The sequence below is a fragment of the Mobula hypostoma genome, chromosome 10, assembly GCF_963921235.1.
Source record: "Mobula hypostoma chromosome 10, sMobHyp1.1, whole genome shotgun sequence".
Lineage (NCBI taxonomy): Eukaryota > Metazoa > Chordata > Chondrichthyes > Myliobatiformes > Myliobatidae > Mobula > Mobula hypostoma.
The window spans coordinates 8,230,146-8,249,369 of record NC_086106.1 but is presented as its reverse complement, the minus strand read 5'-3'; the positions used below and the strand labels follow the sequence as shown (position 1 = coordinate 8,249,369).

The 19,224-nt window shown below is 41.8% G+C and overlaps 1 protein-coding gene across 1 annotated transcript in view; it reads left to right on the top strand.

Annotated features, from left to right (window-relative positions):
- The window catches only part of clptm1 (CLPTM1 regulator of GABA type A receptor forward trafficking), a 79,165-nt gene extending 61,858 nt beyond the window's left edge, over nucleotides 1-17,307 (top strand). Inside the window, exons 9-14 of the mRNA XM_063061256.1 lie at nucleotides 3,577-3,670; nucleotides 7,246-7,436; nucleotides 9,825-9,920; nucleotides 14,528-14,663; nucleotides 16,183-16,350; nucleotides 16,454-17,307. Coding sequence (XP_062917326.1) covers nucleotides 3,577-3,670; nucleotides 7,246-7,436; nucleotides 9,825-9,920; nucleotides 14,528-14,663; nucleotides 16,183-16,350; nucleotides 16,454-16,620 — 852 coding nt within the window. The 3' untranslated portion in view covers nucleotides 16,621-17,307. The remainder of the gene's footprint in view (nucleotides 1-3,576; nucleotides 3,671-7,245; nucleotides 7,437-9,824; nucleotides 9,921-14,527; nucleotides 14,664-16,182; nucleotides 16,351-16,453) is intronic.
- The last annotated feature ends 1,917 nt before the right edge of the window (nucleotides 17,308-19,224 follow it).

Sequence of the window (19,224 nt, the reverse complement as noted above, 5' to 3'; positions counted from 1 at the left end):
TCACGCGCATTCAACAGTGGTTTCCAACCTTGCCCTTTACGCACTGAGATGTCTCTGAATTCTCTGAATATTTTCACAATATTATGTACTGTAGATGTTGAAAGACCTAAATTCTCTGCAATCTTGTGTTGAGAAATGTTCCTTTTGAACTGACTAACAATTCTCTCATGAATTTTGGCACAAAGGGGTGAGCCACGACCCATCCTTGCTTGCAAAGACTGAGCCTTTGATGGACGCTACTTTTATACCCAGTCATGATACCTCACCTGCTACCAATTAGCCTGCTTAATGTGGAGTCTTCCAAACCGGTGTTACCTGAATATTCTGTGCACTTTTCGATCTTATTTTAACTCTGTCCCAACTTCTGTTGAGTGTGTTGCAGCCATCAAATTCTAAATTTGCGTATATTTACAAAATACAATCAAGTTGGTCGGTAAATCTATTGAAAATCTTTTCTTTGTACTTTTGTCAGTTAAATAAAGGTTCACATGAATTAACATATCACAGATTTTTGTTTTTATTGCATTTTGGAAAATATCCCAATTTTTCTGGAAATGGGGTTTGTAATTTGAGCACAGATGCATCTAAGAACCAGGGATATTTGACAGACAGGAATTACCCATTGACAATCTGTTGCTGAGAGAGGGTTATAATATTTGTCACTTGGTGTGACGGTGTTTTGGAGCTTTGCCCACAGTTGACTTCTGTTCTTGGACTGTAAGCTCCATTCAGAACTTTGTTTACTGATGTCAGCACTAGGTCTGAGTACCAGTGGTGAAGCACATGCAATCCATTGCCAGCTGATCATGCAGCTGAAACTAAATATAAATGTGATCTTGTCCTAGTAAGATGCATTAAAATCAGGAGTTCTCAGCCAGGGGCCCACAGACGCCTCGGTTAATGGTAGAGGTCCATGACATTAAAAAAGTTGGGAATCCTGATTTAAATGGAGATGGAAATGGAGGAATTATTACAAATTCATTTGATTTAATTCTTTTCAATTCCCTCCTTTAAGAAGCATAAATCATTTAAAGGTTATAAAATTCTTGGAATTAGTTAAATCACTAACAAGGGAATGCAGATGCTGGAAATCGAAGCAACACACACAAAAAACTGGAGGAACTCAGCAAGCCAGACATCTGTGGAGTCCTGATGAAGGGGCTGTGCCCAAAACGTCGACTACTCTTCCATAGATATTGCCTGACCTGCTGAATTCCTCCAGTATTTGTGTGTGTTGTTTTGGAATTGGTCAAATATACTTTGTTTATGTCAGAATCAGGTCTAATATCCCTGGCATGTGTCGTGAAATTTGTTAACTTTGCAGCAGCAGTACAATGCCATACATAATAGAGAGAAGAAGAACCGAATTACAATAATCATATGTATATTAAATAGTTAAGTTAAAATAACAGTGCAAAAGCAGAAATAAAACAAAGTATTACAGTAGTGTTCATGGGTTTAGTGTCCATTTAGAAATCCGATGGCAGAGGGGTAGAAGCTGTTCCCGAGTCATTGAGTGTGTGCCTTCAGGCTTCTGTACCTCCTTCCTGACAGTAGCAATGAGAAGAGGGCATGTCCTGGGTGGTGGGTCCTTAATGTGGACGCTGTCTTCCTGAGGCACTGCTCCATGAAGATGTCTTGGATACTACCCAGACTAGTACCCATGATGGAGCTGACTAATTTTACAACTTTCTGCAACTTACTTTGATCCTGTGCAGTAGCTCTTCTTCCCCTCCACCCCCCCCGACCTCCAAGCCAGACGGTGTTGCAGCCAATCAGAATATTCTCCATGGTATATCTGTAGAAGTTTTCAAGTGTTTTAGGTCTTCTCAAACTCATAATGAGAGAGAGCTGCTGCCTTGCTTTCATTATAGCTGCATCGATATGTATCCAGGTTAGATCCTCAGAGATATTGATACCCAGGAGCTTGAAATTGCTCACTCTTTCCACTTCTGATCCCTCTATAAGTTCTCTTGTTTTGCCCTTTCTGAAGTCCACAGTCAACTCTTCGGTCTTACTGATGTTGAGTGCAACATTATATTTCCTCAGTGTCTTTGCACTGGAACTGAATAACAGCCTCGTGTCTCTCAAATATCCTTGATTCTTAAATGCTTCTGTCTGCCCAAATTATATTTTTTCCCCTATTGACATTTATTTGATTAATAATAAGCACCAGTAAATTAGTAACTTTGCTGCTATAGTTCTGTATTCTATTGTAAAACTGTTGACAAGCCAAATAGCCTGACTTGGTAAGATTGCGGCACATTTGATCGCAGCAGCTTCTACGTGGTCAACAAAGGGTTCTGCTGTCCTTTTTCAATATATCTTTTATGATCACAAGACCCTGCTGGAGTCGGTGTGAGGAGGCATGCGGTCTAATAGCAAGTGACTGTCTTAGTCACTTTTCTTGTGATCGCCAGACCCTTCTGGGCATTGTTAATGTGGAACGCGCTAAGTCTTGTTCACTGATGTATTGGCGGACGGCAGGGGATTTGCGTGGTCTCGGTTGCAGCACGGACTCGGCCTGAAGCCGTGGTGTCGCCTGTTTACAGCTGCTAGGAGAGAGGTATTAGAGCCGGTGTGCTCCACCGGGGAAGCGGTGTGGCGCAGCATCCAGGCTGGAGCTGGTGCTGCTCCCCAGTGTTCGCTCAGCTGTAGACAAGCTATATTGTGGTCGACTGCAGATTTCTGCGGCAATCATGGACCCAGTGTCTTGATTTTACAGTGCAGTATTTCACTGATATGTGTGCTTGCAATCTTGTCTGTGCTGTGTGCGCTTTGTGCTGTGTGACTGTTGTTACTGTGTTTTGCATCTTGGCCTCTGTCTCATTTGGCTGTATTCATGGGTATTCGTGTATGGTTGAGTGACAATTAAACTTGCATTGAATTGGTGCTTAAAGCCTAATTCAATGGCTCTTTCAAATAATTGGCTGATTCGCTTCTTGGGCTGTCTTCTGTTATTGCTTTCAATCTGTGGAATTGATCCAAAGGTCTTTGTGGAACTTAATGTGCAGTGCTATTTTTGTTAATTTCTGAAAGGAATTGTTGATGGGTTTTAGTAACCCTGGCATTTCTGATATTTACATATTTATTAGAAAAAGACATTTGGAAAGCTCCAGTAAATTGAATTGTATGCATAAACATTTCTTGGTTCTGCTTCTTTCATTACTAAACTCTGGAGTTGAGCCACGTTTCCCTTAGCCAAGAGAAACACTGAATGGTCCCTCCATGGAGGTCTTTAAAATTTATGAAGTAGTTTCCTAAAGTCGATGTTAAAATATTCTCAAGTGGGGGAAGTTAAAATTAGTGTTCATAAATCTAGTAAAGTCAGTAGAATATTCAGACTGCAAGTTGTTGTAGGACAAATTGAACCGGTGAGCAATGGAGGCATCATTATTAATTTTTAAAATTACTAATTATAAATGAGGCTCATTCATTAAGTTTGATTTTGCTGATAAATCAAGGAACAGTTTTTGTTTTTAAGGCACATTTATGTTGTATTCCCTAACTGCTTGATTTAGATTTTCAGTGCGGTAGCACCCTCACCCAATAACCATTTTCTGTTGTTTATGCCAGGTTGCATTATTGGAAACCAACCCCTATCTCCTGGCAGTAACTGTTATCGTGTCAATCGTACACAGCGTGTTTGAATTCCTGGCCTTCAAAAATGGTAAGCCGTCATTGTAAAGTGTTTTGCAACACACACAAAATGCTGGATGAACTCGGTGGGTCAGGCAGCATCCATGGAAATGAATAAGCAATCGATGGTTCAGGCCGAGATTCTTCATCAGAGTTGGAAAGGAAGGGGGAAGGGGAAGGTGGATAGCTAGAAAGTGATAGATGAAGCCGGGTGGGTGAGAAAGGTCAAGGGTTGGAGAGGAAGGATTCTGATAGGAGAGGAGAGTGGACCATAGGAGAAAGGGAAGGAGAAGGGGACCCAGAGGGAGGTGATAGGTGAGAAAAGGTAAGAGGCCAGAGTGGGGAATAGAAAGGGGGGGGGGGGAATTTTTTTTATCCCTGGAAGAAGAAATTGATATTCCTGACATCAGGTTGGATGCTACCCAGACAGAATATAAGGTGTTGCTGCTCCACCCTAAGGGTGGCTTCATCTTGATATCCCATCAAGTTGGAGGCTACCCAGACAGAATGTACAAAATCCTGAAGGAACTCAGCAAGTCAGGCAGCGTCTATGGAGAGGAATAAAGAGTCGACACTTTGGGCCAAGACCCTTCATCAAGACTCGAAAGGAATAGGGAAGAAACCAGAGTAAGACAGAGGGAGGAGGGGAAGGAGTGCAAGTTGGAAGGTGATAGGTGAAGCCAGGTGAGGGGGGCAGGTAGGTGGGTTGGGGGAGTGTGATGAAGTGAGACACTAGAGGTGATAGGTGGAAATATTAAAGGGTTGAAGAAGAAGGAGTCTGATAGGAATGTAGAGTAGACCCATTGGAGAAAGGGCAAGAGGAGGGGCATCAGAGGGAGGTGATAACTTAAGAGGAGGGAAGCCAAAGTGGGAAATGAGTCATTCAATAGAACAATGAATGAAAGCTCTGGGTCAATTCCTTGTGGTTTGGACTGTGCTGTATTCTATTGCTGTAATTCTTGCATACAATCTCTCCATTCTCTTGTCTAGCACATTTTGCCCTTTTGGTTGTGTATAGGTCTTATTGGAAATCCACAGAAAGTCATTCTTTCCCCTGAGATTTTATGGTAGGAGGAGTGAGTGGGAATCAAAGACATCTGCCCTCACTCCACTACAGATCTGTTAACTCACACCAGAAATCATAAGGTTTCATTATTATCTCAATGATCGATAGATGGTCAGAAACCATAAGCTGAAAGCTAATTAAAATGTTTTTCCTTTGCCTTTAATGCCTCGAAACTCACCAATAAGCTTCAAGACCTTCAATGCCTCTTTGTGCAAATGGATCCTCGATTTCCTCACTTGCAGACCCCGGTCAGTTCAGATTGGCAATAACAGCTCCTCCACAATCTCCATCAGCACAAGTACACTGTGCTGATGGAGAGTGTGATGAGGTGCCCTGTGTGCTTAACCCCTGTTTTACTCGCTTTATGCATATGACTGTGAGGCTATTCACAGCTCCAATGCTATATTTAAACTTGCTGATGACACCGCTGTCATAGGCCGAGTCAGAAGTGGTGTCAAATCAGCATATTGGGAGATTGAAAATATCTCGCAACAACAACCTCTCACTTAATGTCAGCAAGACCAAAGAGCTGATTATTGACTTCAGGAGGAGGAAACTGGAGGTCCATGAGCCATTCCTTTTCAGGGGGAGGGGAGGGTCACAGGTGGAGAGGCTCAACAATTTTAAATTCCTCAGTATTATAATTTCAAATTATCTGTCCTGGGTCTAGCATGCAAATCCCAATATGAGAAAGCACAGCAGTGCCTCCATTTTCTTAGAAGATTTGGCATGACATTTAACATTTTGGCAAACTTCTGTAGATGTTGGTGGAGAGTATATTGACTGATTGTATCACTGCTTGGTATGGAAACACCAATTCCCTTGTATGGAAAAGCCTTCAGAAAGTAGTGGCCCAGTCCATCAAGTTCCTTCCCAGCACTGAGTACATCTACATGGAGCGCTGTCGTAGGAAAGCAGCATCCATCATTAAAGACCCCCATCATCCAGGCCGTGTTCCTTTCTCATTGCTGCCATCAGGAAGAAGGTACAGGACCCACACCATCAGGTTCAGGAACAGCTATTACTCCTCAACCATCAGGCTCTTAAACCAGAGGGGATAACTTCATTCAACTCACTCGCCTCATCACTGAACAGTTCCCACAACCTTCAACACTTTCATGGACTCTTCATCTGATGTTCTCAATACATTCCTTATTTATTTATTATTATTATTGTATTTGTACGGTTTGTCTTTTGCTCATTGATTGTTTGCCCGTCCTGTTGAGGGTGATTTTTCATTGATTCTATTGTGTTCCTCGCATTGACTGTGAATTCCCACATGAAAATGAATCTCAGGGTTGTATATGATGACACGTATGTACTCTGATAATAAATTTACTTTGAACTTTGCACTTTTATATTAGAACTTGTATGTAAGTTTGAGAGGCTATATTTATCAAGAGCTCTCTCCTTCCTCTGAAGCTGAGTGGTGAGCTAATAGTGTAAAAGAACGGAAATCAAAATGAATGGTCAAAAGTGCCCCAGCAAGTAGAGCCATTGCCTTACAGCTCCACCAACCCAAGTTCAATTCTGCCCTCTGGTGCTGGCTCTGTGAAGTTTTCACATTCTCCAAGTGAACAGATGGGCTTCCCTCGGTTGCTGTAGTCTCAAAGACGTGTGAGGTGGTGGGTTGCTTCTGAAAGAGTGATAGATTCTGGAGGGGTGGGAGAGTTGATGGGAATGTTGGGGGAATCAATTACAGAAGAGAATAGGCTACAAAAGGCAATTCGTGAGGAAATTATAAACACGAGAAAGTCTGTGGATGCTGAAAATCCAAAGCATCAGGCACAATATGCTGGAGGATCTCAACTAGTCCGGCAGCAAATATGGAAATGAATAAATAGTCAACGGTTTGGGCTGAGATGCTTCTTCAGGACTAAAAGGAAGGGGGAAAACACCAGAATAAAATGTAAGGAAAGTGACTTGATGAACTTGTGCTGTGTTGGGCCATAAACACTGCCTCATTATTCCTTTGCACTTTATTTATTTAGTTATTTGTTTATTTAATGATTTTAGTAGATTTCTTTATGTCTTTGCACTGTCACAAACAACAAAGCAAGTTTATTATCAAGGTTCATGTATGTCACCATATACAACTCTTAAGATTTATTTTCTTGCGGGCATGGTCAATAAATCCATAATAGAATAATAACCATAATAGAATCAAAGACCACACCAGAGTTCTACCAGAGTGCGAAAGGCTCCAACTGCAAATACAAAAAGAAAAATCGGTGATAACCTGATTCTGATTCTAACTCAACTTGTAACTTGGGGGAAGGAAAGTACCTCAGCAGTGTGAGAATAGGACAAAAAAATTTACAGGAAGGCCTAGAAAGATAAAATGGATGGAAGTTGAGCTAACATTTTTCTGACATTTATTCTTTGGGTTTTCCTCTCCCCCCCCCCCACTTTGTGGATGTCTGTGAAGAATAAGGATTTCAGGTTATGTACTGTATACATTCCGTGACATTAAATTGAGCCATTGAATAAACTCAGGCCTGCTATGCTGCATATTGATCTTCTGACTGATTATTTTTCAGACATTCAATTTTGGAACAGCCGCCAGTCTCTAGAGGGTCTGTCTGTACGTTCAGTGATATTTGGTGTCTTTCAGTCCGGTGTCGTCCTGCTGTATATCTTGGACAACGAGACCAACTTTGTGGTGCAGGTCAGCGTATTTATTGGCCTCTTGATTGACCTTTGGAAGATCACCAAAGTCATGGATGTGAAGGTACGAATATTTTCTTCCCGGTATTTTATGCCAGCAATGTTTTGATGTGCAATTATCAATTTTGTGAAGCCGGCTTCTTATTCAGAGTAAAGGAGTAGATGGTGCTGTTTCAAGCTAAAGTTGGATTTCAGGTGTAACCTCTTTGGATATAGTTGATGAGGCGTGTGTAAGTGTGGCAAACTTGAGGACTAAAATCAATTAAATGCATGTTAGACGCTAAACGATAAATGGATGTTCGTACGCTATCTTTGCTACAGTTGGACTTCTATTTTGAAAAGCTTTCTGAAGCCATTTTTTTTTGGCTGGATTGAGTTGCTCTCCAATCTTGGTAATTTACTTGCAAATGTTTTGTTACCATGTGAGGAGACATCAGTGGACAGTTGATTGTAGTGTGTCCTCTGAATGCTTAACCTTTATATACTTTTCAATCAGCTGATTGAACATCATTTCAGACATGGGGGGGAGATTTTGCCGCGTGACAAATTTGCTGCTTTGTGTTCTGGAATTTTGTCCACATCAGCTCATGAATAGGACGGAGTCAACGTGTTTCTTTACAGAATTGTTTGCGGAAAACCACGCTTCCAGGAATTCTGGAAGCGTCATTTTCTGTGAACGATTCTGTAAACAAATACCAATTTTTTTTTGGAATAAATGTTTCTTGGTTCTACTTTATTCATAAGGACAGGCTGGGGCTTGGGCACCTTCTTCTCAGCTACCTGAAGATAACCTAACCGAGGACTATATTTAAAACTGAAGATGTTTGATAGAGAAAGATTCATGTACAGGAGGAAGACCAAATGGAAATACCTTAAATTGGAAAGAACGTTTGCAGCAAATGGCAAACATAGGACGGTTGGAAAAATGTAATTGTTGTGGATTCTTTATGTTCCGTGTCTGGTACTGTTGTAAATTAATTGAATTGGATGCTCTTAACCTCATCATGAAGCCTCTGGATGGTAGTAAACTGGGTGGCACATGCAAAGTGCTGGAGGAACTCACCAGGTCAGGCAGCATCAATAGAGGGCAATGAACAGTCAACATTTTGAGCAGAGTCCCTTCATCAGGACTGGATGAAAGTGTCTCAGCCCGAAACGTCAACTGTTTATTTCTCTTCATAGAGGCTGCCTGACCTGCTAAGTTCCTCCACCGTTTTGTGTGTGTTACTCAAGGTTTCCAGATAGAATCTCGTGTGTCCCAGTGAACTGGATGGACCTTGGCCTTGATTTTTTTCCCCCCAGAAATGTTGGAGAGTTTAAATTATTTGCACTGCATTTAATTCAGTGTTAGTTTTAAAGTTTGTATTTCAAAATAATAAAATATAATTAAAGAATTCAACCTGATAACAGCCAGTATCATAGATTCTGGTCCTGATATTGCATTGAGCTATCTGCTCAGTTTGTGGTTGCTTTGATGAGATAGGTTCATGAGACACCTTACTCTTCATTTCTTCTAATATTTCCTCCAAGATTTTATTGGATTTTCTCATGAAGGCTCCAGCTCAATCTGCCCACCAGTTGACTAAGTAATGCATTCTACATCCCAAACACTCAAAACTTCAGAGGTTCAAAGTAAATGTTATTATCAGACCACATATACGTCACCACGTACAACCCTGAGCTTCTTTTTCCTGTGGGCATACTCAGTATATCTACAGAATAGTGTGACAGGATCAATGAAAGATCAAACTGAGTGCAGAAGACAACAAACTCTGCAAATGCAAATATAAATCAACAGCAATAAATAATAAGAGCATAAAATAGCAAGGTAAGAGTCCTTAAAGTGCGATCATTGGTTGTGAGAACATCTTAGTAGATGGGCAGGTGAGTGTAGTTATCTCCTTTTGTTCAAGAGTCAGGTGGTTGAGGGGTAGTAACTGTTCTTCAACCTAGAGGTGTGTGTCCTGAGGCTCTTGTGCCTTCTACCTGATGGTAGCAGCAAGAAGAGGGCACAGCCTGGGTGGTGAGGATCTCTGATGATGAATGCTGCTCTCCTGCGACAGTGACTTGTGTAGTTGTGCTCGACAGTTGGGAGGGCTGTGCCCGTGATGTACTAGACTGTATCTATTACTTTTTTTTAGGATTTTCTGTTCAAAGGCATTGGTGCTCCATACTAAGCTGTGATACGGCCAGTCCACTGCACATCTGTAGAAGTTTGTCACAGTTTTAGATGTAGTTGCAGGGAGAATGTGCAAACTCCACCCTGCACTTGAAAGCAGCATCAAGCTTACGCCAGTGGAGCCACTGCCAGCGAAACATCCGTGGAGCCACTAGCGGCACCAGTGAATTGCCCACAGATGTCGCTGTTCAATAAACACTTAATTCTTCAATCATCCTTTATCTGTTCAAAGTTATTGCGCACCATATTATTCAGCCTTTTGTTTTGTTCCAGCTTGACCGTGAAAATAAAGTGGCAGGAATCTTCCCACGCTTGACGTTAAAAGATAAATCAACATACGTACAGTCCTCGACTAAGAACTATGATGATGTGAGTATGAATCCAGACTGTGCTGGTATGTACTTGAAACTGTAGCATAAGAATGAAAATCCAAGGTAAAGTAAAGCTATTCAATGCATTCCTGGCATTTTGTTCCCAATTCTTACCTTGAATGCAAAGAGTCACCATAATTTTGCATTCATAGGTAGGGCACAGCAGCAAGTAATGTTCGGAGAAATGCAGATGTAGGTGCTCTGATAGCAAATTAGGTAAGATGTTTGGTATGAAGGCAGCGGCTTGTTGATATCATTGGGTTTAAAGCGGAGGTTGATAGGTTCTTGATTAGTAAAGATGTCAAAGGTTATGGGGAAAAAGCAGAAGAATGGGTTTGAGATAGTTGATAAGTCAGCTATTGTAGAATGATAGTGCAAACTTGATGGGCGAAATGGCCGAATTCTGTTCTTACGGTCTTATAGAACAAAATACTCCATTGAATATGTGACTGGAGAGAGGGTGCAAGAGGGAGGGATTTGTATTTTCTGGACACTGCAACTTCTGCAGGGGAGTGTGGTCATCTCAATACAGGTAAGGTGATTATACTGGCCCAGTATAAGGTACTACAGGTAGGAGTAGAACCAATGTTGTTTGTTGAGATACTGCATGGAATAGGCCCTTCTGGTCCTTTAAGCTATGCCACCCAGCGACCCCTGATTTAATTCTAGCCTAATTACGGGACAATTTACGATGACCAATTAACATATCAACTGGTACGTCTTCGGAGTCTGGGAGGAAACCGGAGCACCCCAAGGGAACCCACATGGTCATAGGGAGAGTGTACAAACTCCTTCCTAGTGGGAATGTCATTTAGTGTCGTTGAGGAGGAATTAACCTGGAATACTAGAGATGTTGTGGGTGGTGCTTTAACCTAAGGTGAATGGCCAAGGACAGAGAGAAATGGCTATGCAAATAAGATGACAAAAAGTGAAACCGAAGGCAGGGAGAGAGAAAGTTAAAGAGGGCCATAGTGCAAAAACACTAAGATTTAAAAAAATAATAAAGACACAAGACTGAAGGCATTGTACTTTTAATGCAAGAAGCAATAGTTACATTAATTGAATGAATGGCATAAATGGACATGGTCTGATCTGATGACCAATGTGGAGTCAGTCATGGTTGCAAGCAGATCAAATCTGGGGACTGAATACTTGAGACATTTGACTTTAAGGAAATGGGGGTGAGAAAGCATTGATAATTTGATATGAGATGGGTACACATGTAAGAAATAATTCAAAACAAAATGTTTAGTTGATTGGGATCTCTTTATTCTTGTTCTTAAATCCTCTTGCTATATTGTTCAGTTCCCTCTGTATGTTGATGTTTAGTTACACATGCAATTACACGTTTAGTTAGACGTGCAATTCTTTCAACACCAACACTTATCAGTCTCTCATCATTTAAGAAATACTCCTTTTTATCATTGCAGACAACTCAGTATTTTCCATATATTGTATTTATGTCCTCCATTTGCTTAATTTCACAGTACGTACGTTCTCAAAGTATGTCTACTATATACAACCTTGAGATTCGTTTCCTTTGCCACAAAAGAAATGCAATAGAACCCATTAAAACAAGACCATCAAACAATGTGCAGGGGGAAAAATACAATAAAAGTAAGCAGATAACATTCTGAACTGAAGTTCATGAAAGTGAATCTGCAGCCACGGTCATCACTACAGCCGATCCAGGCCACAGCCTCAGTTTGGCTCAGAGGTGAGTAAACCTCATGGAGCGGTGAGCTGAACAGCGGCCTATACCTCTCTTCTGGCCCCGATACCCTGACCTTTTCAATCTGGACCAGTGCTTAAATCGGCCCAACCTCTTGCTCTTGGGCCTGGGTCCCACTGCTTCGATTCCGCCCGTACCAAAACCTTTCCAATAATCTGGCTCGTTGCCTAAATTGTCCAAACAGCGGGTCATTCCTTACTCTCGGGCGCAGGCCCCCGGTGCCTCAGTTCTGCCACTTTGAATTGCCTTCAAGTCCACTCCAGCAATGGCCGAACTTCTCGGCCTCAATTCAGCATGTACACGCCATGCTGCAACCGTCCTGCACCTTCGAGACTTCAGTGCACACCGCAAAAATACCAGGTGGTACTGGCAATTCAGAAGCTCAACTCAAAAGACAAGTTACGAGCTATTGATTGCTGTTCAACGTGTGATTAATTAAGTAATAAGTTTGGTACCGGCAAGTCATCACTGTGCTTCACCAGCGCCTGCTTAGCCTGTCAATGAAGGAAATACTCTAAGCACAAAGCAGAATTAAAACATTTGGCCCATTGAACCTGCTGCGCCATTTCATCATGGCTGATATATTATCCCTTTCAACCCCGTTCTCCTGCCTTCTCCCTGTAGCCTTTGGCTATTTTTAAAGCAGAAGTTAATAGGCTCTTAGTTAGGAAGACTTGGCCTCCACAGCCATCTGTTGCAATGAATTCCATAGACTCACCACCCTCTGGCCAAAAGAAATTCCTCCTCATCTGTGTTCTAAACGAACGTCCTACTATTCTGAGGCTGTACCCTCTGGTCCTGGACTCCCTCCTGTAGAAAAAAAATACATGCTCTCTATTTGGTTCCGCATCCAATTCCCATTCTTGCGTGTCTGTCCACGGCCTCCTCTGCTGTGGGGATGGAGCCGCACTCGGGTTGGAGGAACAACGCCTTATATTCCGTCTGGGTAGCCTCCAACCTGATGGCATGAGCATCGACTTCTCTGGCTTCCGCTGGTGCCCCGCCTCCCCCTCGTGCCCCATCTGTTGCTTATTTTTGTGCGCGCGTTCTTTCTCTCGCTCTCCTTTTTCTCCCTCTGTCCCTCTGGGTGTACCCCTTGCCCATCCTCTGGGTTCCCCCCCTCCTTATCTTTCTCCCTGGGCCTCCTGTCCCATGATCCTCTCATATCCCTTTTGCCAATCACCTGTCCAGCTCTTGGCTCCATCCCTCCCCCTCCTGTCTTCTCCTATCATTTTGGATCTCCCCCTCCCCCTCCCAGTTTCAAATCTCTTACTCACTCTTCCTTCAGTTAGTCTTGACGAAGGGTCTCGGCCTGAAACGTCGACTGCACCTCTTCCTAGAGATGCTGCCTGGCCTGCTGCGTCCACCAGCAACTTTGATGTGTGTTGCTTAAATTTACAGCATCTGCAGAATTCCTGTTGTTTACGTGCTCTCTATGTTCACTTTATTTAGGTCTTTCAATATTTGATAGGTTTTGACAGGTTCCCCGCCTTATTCTTCTATATTGCAGTGAACCAGGCTATATCAGCAGAAAGAAAGCCAGGACTGAGGAAAGTTTGGGATGAACAGTTCTAAAAAGGCACCAAAAGAAGTAGTGAAGTGAATGATAGCAAAAACAGTGATGAGTACAGAAGGTTAAGTCACAACAGGGGCAGTAATGCAACGTTACAAAGACCAGAGATGTTGAGTGATAATTATCAGTAATTACCAAATATTGTACGTGGATCACTGCCACAAGAAATCAGCGTCCATCATCAAAGACCCCCGCCACCCAGGCCATGTCCTCTTCTCACTACTGCCATTGGGCGGGAGGTACTGAAGCCTTTGGACCCACACCACCAGGTTCATGAACAGTTACCCTATAATCATCAAGCTCCTGAACAAGCATGGATAACTTAAATCACCTCTTCTCTGAGCTGATTCTACAATCTACAGACACACTTTCAAGGACCCTTTACCGCTCTTGTTTTCAGTATTATTTTCTATTTGCGCAGTTTGTCTTTTGTTGCACGAGTTGTTTGTCAGTCTTCCTTTCCATAGAGCTTTTCGTAAATTCTATTGTATTTTTTGTTCTGTAAATACCTGCAAGGAAATGAGTCTCCGGGTAGTATATGGTAACATATACATACTCTGATAATAAATTTAGTTCAAACTTTGAAAGAAAAACCAGAAGACTGAAATTGGAAAAATTATCTGAAGTTGTTAATGCTGAAGCTTGAAGGTTGTAATGTGTCTGTTAGGATGAATAGATGCTATTACCCACACTTGCCCTATTCCAGAGAATGTAATGCGGTGATGGAGAACAGAGCTTCTGTAATGGAGACGATTCTCCTTATTCTCCATCCCTTCTCTAACTGCAGCTTAAGATGTCCTTGTTGTCACAGTTTCCCAGTTCTGGTCAATGTTCCTATTTCTCTTTCCACACATGCTGTCTAACCCACTGAGTATTCCAGCATTTTCTTTTATTTCAGGCTTCCAGTGTCTCATTTTCAATCACTAATAAGTAATTCAGGTGGATATCCTAGTGGCTGAAATGTGTAACCCTTCTACTTGGGGTGCTTGAAGCAAAGAGGAAGGCTTTGGTTTGGCCCATGGTTAAAATCTATAATTACTGCTCTCATTTACAATTTGTGAATATCACTGTATGAAATTTACTCATACCATGAACTTTCAGTTATAGTGCATTCTATTAAGAGTCTAACAAATTAGTTGTCTCTGTTTAAAATCAAAGAGTTTGGGAGATGATATTTCCTTAAAATAAATAATTTGCATTATTGGTAATTTTAACATTTGAGGTTCAGTGCAGGTGAAGTCTTTAATATACAGCATTTTTTTGAAGATTTTAACAGTGGATATTTTATTGTTCTTTTCAGATGGCCTTTAAATATTTGTCCTGGATTCTGTTCCCATTGTTGGGCTGCTATGCTGTCTATAGCCTCTTGTATTTGGAGCACAAAAGCTGGTATTCCTGGGTATTGAGCATGCTCTATGGTTTCTTATTGACATTTGGTGAGTATACATGATTTGAAAAAATCTGCACCAACTGTAGAAACTGCAGCTACACCATTTCAAGCAAATTAGATTGATCTACTGATTTATCCATTCTATAATGTGTCAGCTAATTCCATGACTGTTATATTTCTGTAACGTGATACAAATGTTACAGTCATATAACCCTCATGGTTGATATGACAGACAGCTGCAAGTTATCCAGTTAACTGCTTCAGAACGTAGAACAGTACAAGTCCTTCAGTCCGTGATATTATGTGAAAGTAATTAAGCGAGTAACTGAGAGCTTACTAAAGTAATCCCTGCTGCCCTCACAGGTCTGTGTCCCTCCATCTAAAATGCCTCTAATTGTATTTGCATCTACCACCACTCCCAGCATGTACCCTCCACTCTTTGTAACACTTTGTAGTGTTTCATCTTGAGTATAGAAGGGGAGGTTCCTTAAGGTTGTTTAGCCAGGCTGGGTAGTGGGGATAAGCTCCCACTACTTATTAGATGTTCCCAGTGTGTGCACCTCAAATAACCTCTGACAATCTAGTCCAGCTCCTGGCCTTCACATGTGGCTTAGCTATGAAGTCTGGCGGAGCCACTCCGACTGACGGGAAGGGGCAAAGACAGGTTACTGGCACCTTAAAACCAGTCGCTTCGGGCAGATGGGGCTCGTCAGCCGTGATTGGCAGCTCATCTAGGAGAAGGAAAGCTCCGATCTCAAACCTTGGCTGCCTTGGAGAAGGCTTCGGGAGTAAATTGCGAGGAGAAAAATCCAGAGCTGGAGTTCTACATTGAGTTCAATGCCGACTGGCAATTCCTGTGATGCCACTGGTGCCAAACGGTATCGGTCTGCAGTTCCTTTGGGTTCATCAGCTGCATGGAGGTGGGGGGCCTGCCACATGGGCAGCAGCTTGCTCACCATATAGTACTGCCCTGACTTGCATATCACATAGACAGCTGGGACATAGCAGACATGATCAATCCCACCAACGTAGGGCCTCAAGTAGAGGAGTTCATGAAATTATCTCAGTTGCCTTCAGTACAATTTGAATTGCCCAGCTATGAAAATGTCATATATTTAGAAAAAAAGAAACTAAAAGGAAAGGATTTTAAGAATCTCGCTGTGTTTCCCTTAAATTGCAGCCACAAGTGGAAGTGAGGGACAGGATAGGGATAGTCCCGAAACCGATTCCCTGGATAAACTGCTCGTATGACCATCCACCACCTGCTCCCAATGTTTCACATGACCCTGATCAGGGGGCTAAGCAGGTGCTACACCTTGCCCAAGGGTGACCTGCAGGCTAGCGGAGGGAAGAAGCGGCTTGTATCTCCTTGAGTGGAGACGTATCTCCACCCTGCCACCTTAGATGCAGTATTACATTGTCCATTAGACTGGGGGAGCAATAAACAAGAGACGTATGTTACTAACCAGGGTACAATCACTTTATATTAGCAAATCAAGGTAACAAGGTCTCTGTGTTCAGTAGTTGTGAAGGTTGTGAATGACTGTTTTGTTTCCTCCCTTCAGGATTTATAACAATGACACCACAGCTGTTCATTAACTATAAGCTGAAGTCAGTAGCCCATCTCCCATGGAGGATGCTAACCTACAAAGCATTAAATACTTTTATCGATGATCTCTTTGCATTTGTAATCAAAATGCCAATGATGTACAGGATAGGATGTTTGAGAGATGGTAAGTCTTTGCATAAAAATTCCAGCCCTCAACACAAGACAAATTAAATACGATGGGTGTCTGACTTATCTAACGTGCTTTTCCCCTCCATTTTACACACCAGATGTGGTATTTTTTATCTACCTGTACCAACGTTGGATCTATCGAGTAGATCCCACCCGACTGAATGAATTTGGGACAAGTGGGGAAGACCTTGCAAAGATGTCAAAGGAAAACAGTTCCCCGAAAGCCGTAATGGAGAAAGCAGACGCGGAGAAAAAGAACGATTAAAATGTAAATCTTTGTAATGGCAAACCTTGATGTTTCACTGTAAAGGCAAAAGTGAGACCATGGACTGTAATAATCAAATCTCCCAATTTTTGTATTAATATAATCCTGTTGAAGACAAGTGAATTTGAAGTCCAGGTTAATGTGCTGTACTGTATTTGTTCCGAAACATATCTGTATTTAAGTATAACTTTGTAATCATTGTATTCCGTAGTGGAATATTTGGTACATTACATTGCTAATAACGTTTAAATTGCGACCATACGTTGAAAGGACAGCCTCTGTTAATTTAGAGGGGAGTAATAACAGATTTTAGTAATAAAGACCATTCATCTGAAATTCTGATTCCTGTTTCAATAAGCACACCAATGTTAATTTATTAGCTGTGGGACTAACTTTGATGCAGGATTTATGTGAACTTGTTAGCCTCACCAGTGAATACTTGTTAAGGTGTTTAATACAATTGCATTTAAGAGGGTTTCCAAAAAGTGTGGATTCCAAGGGCATATAACAGCTGCTGATATAGGTGGGTATTTCTGTGCAGAGTACCCTGTTGTGAATATGATGTTCATTTCTAATAATAGAATCCATTTTAAAAAATGTTTGTGCAAATTACTCGAACGGTGCTCAAAATTAATATTTACTTGTGTCGAAGTTGCAGCACCTAAATAAAAGTAAGATTAGTTGATTTAAAAATCAGTTCCTGCATCTGGTGCTCTTTTTTTCCCATCTCATGAGATTTTTTTTTAAAAGAGCTGATTGGAACCAATGTTCCCCGAGGCTGAGGTGATTTTGGGACGACACACTTCCCTTGGACGTGCAGAAATTTGGAATACGCTTATCCCCTTTGAATACAGGGTCATAGGCTTGATTCAAAATAAATTTATTATCAAGGTACGTACACTCAGTGGCCACTTTGTTATGTTCAGGATTGGAATCCAGTGTGGCCTTCTGCTGCTGTGGCCCAACCAGTTCCAGGTTTGACGTGTTGTGTGTTCAGAGATGCTCTTCCGCACATCACTGTTATAATACGTGGTTATTTGAGTTACTGTTGCCTTCCTGTCAGTTTGAACCAGTCTGGCCATTTTCCTCTGACCTATCTCATTACTAAGGTGTCCCCCCCCCCCCCCCCCACAAACTGCCACTCTCTAATTTTTTTTGTTTTTCTCGCCATTCTCTGTAATCTCTAGAGCAAGGGTTTCCAACCTGCTTCCTTGCTTAATGGTATTGGTCCATGGCATAAAAAAGGTTGAGAACCCTTGCTCTAGAGACTCTTGTATGTGAAAAATCCCAGGAGATAAGCAGTTTCTGAGATACACAAACCACCCCAACTACTGTTCCACTGTCAAAGTCACTTAGATCACATTTCCTCCCCATTCTGTTGCTTGGTCTGAAAACAGCTGAACCTCTTGACCATGTCTGCCTGCTTTTATACATAGAGTTGGGTGATCAGATATGTGCAGGTATACAGTTGTACCTAATGAAGTGGCCATTCAGTGTATGTTACCATATCCTACCTTGAGATTCATTTTCTTGGCAGCATTTATAAGAAAAATAAACAATAGACTACAAGAAACATACATAGAAAAAGACTGACAAATGATGTTATTGAAAAGGTGACCATGTGCAGTATTCAACATCAAGTGTACTTCCATGAGGTATCCCTGGAAGCCTAATCAAAAGTGTTCCTCACATTTCATGCTTAATGAGGCAAGTACAGTGTTATCTGCACTGGTGTTTTGTTTTTACTCCTATGATCAAAGTTTAAAGTTCAAAATAATTTATTATCAAAGTACGTATGTCACTAATTACAATCCTGGGACTCAGTTTCTTGCAGGCATTCACAGTAAAACAAAGAAATACAATAGAATTAATGAAAAACTGCACACAAAGACTGACAAACAACCAATGTGCAAATGAAGATGGTAAAAATACAAAAAAAAAAAAAATAATAATTATAAATAAATACATTCATACATTAACACTGAGAGCATGGGTTGTAGGGCACTTGAAAGTGAGCCCAGAGGTTGTACTCAGTAATCATTTCAGTGTTGAGGCGAGTGAAGCTATCCATACTGGTTCAGGAGACTGATGGTTGAAGGGTAATACCTGTTTCAGAACATGGTGGTGTGGGACCCAAGGTTCCTGTAGCTTTTTCCTGATGGCAGCGGCAAGAAGAGAGGATGTCCTGGGTGGTGGGAGTTCTCGATGATGGATGCTGCTTGCCTGTGGCAGCGCTCCTTGTAGGTTTGCTCAGTGGTGGGGAGGGATTTTGCTACCATGGGTCTGGCTCTACCAGAGGTGGTGAAGTGTGCTCTTTCCAAGCCGTCCCGGCAGATTCTCTCATCGTGTACATTATAATACTGTAGTTCTCGTGGAGCAAAGAACTGATTGTGGAATTCAGAATGGGTAAGATGAGGGAACACACGCCAGTCCTCTAGAGGGATCAGAAGTGGAAAGAGTGAGCAATTTCAAGTTCCTGGGTATCGATATCACTGAGGATCTATCCTGAACACAACATATCAATGCAGCGTACAATGCAGTGCCTATACTTCATTAGGAGTTTTAGAAGATTTGGTATGTCACCAGACATTTGCAAATTTCTAC